The sequence below is a fragment of the Littorina saxatilis genome, linkage group LG9 (genome assembly GCF_037325665.1).
Source record: "Littorina saxatilis isolate snail1 linkage group LG9, US_GU_Lsax_2.0, whole genome shotgun sequence".
In the NCBI taxonomy this organism is placed as follows: Eukaryota; Metazoa; Mollusca; class Gastropoda; order Littorinimorpha; family Littorinidae; genus Littorina; species Littorina saxatilis.
The window spans coordinates 23816640-23819642 of NC_090253.1; the positions used below are offsets into that span (position 1 = coordinate 23816640).

The 3003-nt window shown below is 45.0% G+C and overlaps 1 protein-coding gene across 1 annotated transcript; it reads left to right on the forward strand.

Moving 5' to 3' along the window:
• The first annotated feature begins 315 nt into the window (after positions 1–315).
• LOC138977140 (adenosine receptor A2b-like) lies at positions 316–1958 on the forward strand. Its single transcript, XM_070350050.1, has one exon. The coding sequence runs from the start codon at positions 408–410 to the stop codon at positions 1956–1958; it is 1551 nt and encodes a 516-aa protein (XP_070206151.1). The 5' UTR covers positions 316–407.
• The last annotated feature ends 1045 nt before the right edge of the window (positions 1959–3003 follow it).

Below are 3003 nucleotides of genomic sequence, written 5' to 3' on the forward strand. Positions count from 1 at the left end.
GGAGCCCTTCCCCTACTAATCACACGTGATACTAACTTAGTAACTATCAGCAAACCCGAAGGTCAAGAAATTCTACTCCGAGTGACAATTAAGGGTTGCACGATGTTCTGTGAATCCTACATGCTCATAAACTCCGCGTGTGTGTGTGTGTGTGTGAAATTGAAGACGAAGAAGGAAATACCAAAATGTGACGAAGAAATAGCTAAAAGTTGTAATTTGGATTTAGTAGTTTCGGCCATAGTTCCGATGGATCCTGATAACCGAGACTTCATGACGTGAGCATCATCGTCATAAAGCCGCATAGTCAATATGTCGCACATTTGAAATGGATTTCGACAATTCATCAGACTGGATTCGCTCAAGTATTCATGCTACTCCAAAGCCAGAGTAGTGTTGCCAAAGTTTAAATGGATCTTGGCAATTCATCAGACTGGGAGACTCGCTCAAATGCTCATGCAACTTCAAACCCAGAGTTATTGGAAAGAAACGGATGGGAATTGGGTGACACTATTTACTCACTTTCCGAGATCGTGCTTGGCATACTGACCGTTCTGGTCAATTCCCTTGTGCCATTAGCTTTATGGCGTCACAAACAATTACGCTTGCGGACCAATTATTACAACTGCAACTTAGCTGTAGCTGACATCCTTGAGGGCCTTTGTGTTCCCACTCTCGCTACCGTTTCTCATGCAGGACTGCCGAAAAGCTTCCAGGGATGTGTTTTTATGAACTGTCTTTTGACAGTCTTATCGAATGTCACGGTACTCAGCCTTGTATGTATAGCGTTTGACCGTTTCTTGTCCATCAACAGTCCATTGTACCATTACTATTCGTCAACGTCCATCTCTGTTGCCATCCTGATAGCTGCCGCCTGGGTTGTGGGAACTCTGAATGGGCTTATTCCTCTCATGGGCTGGCATAAAGATCCTCAGGGCTTTACAACCTGCTCCTACCGTAGGGTCATTCCGCTGACCTACAGCGTGTACGTCAATTTTTTTGGTTTCCTGGTTCCAATCCTCTTCCTCGTGATGGTTTTCCATATAAAGATGCTTTTTTCTTTTCAAGCACACAACAGGAAGAGTAACCTGAAATACGGAACTGGCTTGTCAAGAAAAAAATCACGTCGTCTGCTTGCGCGGCAGAGGGAGATCAAATTGACAAAAAATCTGTCTCTCATCTTCGTCTTGTTTGCTGTCTGCTATTTTCCTCTGCAAATCATCAGCTGCATTCGGATGTGGTCTCCGGACACTCACGTCAGCTTTGACCTGATTAAGTTTACCGTCTTTCTATCGCACGTCAACCCTCTCATCAACCCCGTAATATATACGTTCAACCAACCGGGATTCAGGAACGTTCTACATAACAGCCTTCCAGCCCATTGCTCCTGCCGTATGAAATCGTCCACGCCGAGAGCATCGTCCACGCCGAGAGCATCGTCCACGCCGAGACCATCGTCCACGCCGAGACCATCGTCCACGCCGAGACCATCGCCCATCCGCATTCACAACTTCGACGAGGGTAAGAGATCAGTGAACAATGAGGACGGGCTTTTCACAACAGCCAGCTCAATAGGAATCTACACAGCATTTGCATCGTCCATCAGCATTCACAACTTGGACGAGCACACGCAGAACGGTGAATGTTTAAAGCAGGGACCCAACTCTGACTTGGCAGAAAAGGAATTGGTCCAGACAGGTAAAACCCCTTCATTGCCTGCAGTCAGCGGAACAGCCCAGACCGGTAAAAATCCATCTAAAGATGTAGTTCGTAAAACATCCTCGTTGGTCGACGCTCCAAAGCTACCATTTGAAGTCGGCCCAAGGACTGAGTGCTTCAGCATAGACAACGGAAAGGAGGACACTTCGATGTCTTCCAGTCTGACGAAAACAACAAACTTAGTTCTTCTGTTAACAGCGAACCACCTGTCGCAGCAAAGGAAGGGCAACAATAAAACCTAGTTTGTGTAAGGCGTAAGTATGGCAGGTGCTGTTGCTGCACTCTCTCTTATGTCAATAAGAAGCGACCATGTGTGTGTGTGTGTGTGTGTGTGTGTGTGTGTGTGTGTGTGTGTGTGTGTGTGTGTGTGTGTGTGTGTGTGTGTGTTAAATACAAGTAGATGTGTACATTTATATTGTCTTCATGTTTAGCCCTTTTAAAAGCTGGTAACCATTTGCAAGTTAATTTCTCAAAAGCAGAGATGTCAGTCCATTAAAAAAAGAAAGATTGATTCTATCAAATAAACTCATCTAAAACGCCCTCTCAGCTTAGAAACCAGACACTTTGTTTCAAGTTGAAGGCAGAATGACCTTTTAGAGACATAGACACAGTAGATAGACAAGTAGGTATAGGCAGACAGAGTAGAGAGACAGACAGACAGACAGACAGAGAGAGAGAGACAGACAGACATACAGATAGACAAGTAGGTAGGCAGACAGTGGAGAGAGAGAGATAGACAGACATACAGATAGACAAGTATAGGCAGACAAAGAGAGAGACAGAGGATAGAGAGGGAGAGACATAGTAGATAGACAAGCAGGTATGGGCAGACAGTGGAGAGAGAGAGAGAGAGAGAGAGAGAGAGAGAGAGAGAGAGAGAGAGAGAGAGAGAGAGAGGCATACAGATAGACAAGTAGGTAGGCAGACAGAGACAGAGGAGAGAGAGAGTGTGAGAGAGAGACAGAGACAGAAAGCTCTGAGTCAAATCGTTCACACGAAAAGGAATGTGCCTTTAATACATTGACAGCACTGGACTGAGCTTTTCTTTGCCACTGTAATAATAATCATAACAAATCGGTCCGTTTGGCTTAGAATCCGCATACTATGGGTTATTCTCCAGAGCTGTGTACCCGTGGAAACCATGTATGTAACGAGAGTGATTTTTCCTTACTTAACAGAGATTATGAACATTCAGATTGATACATGTTGTTTCCAAATAAATATATAATTACCCTCGGCCTGCTGAGAAGGAATGAGAAATACAGAGGGGGCCGGGTAGCTCAGTTG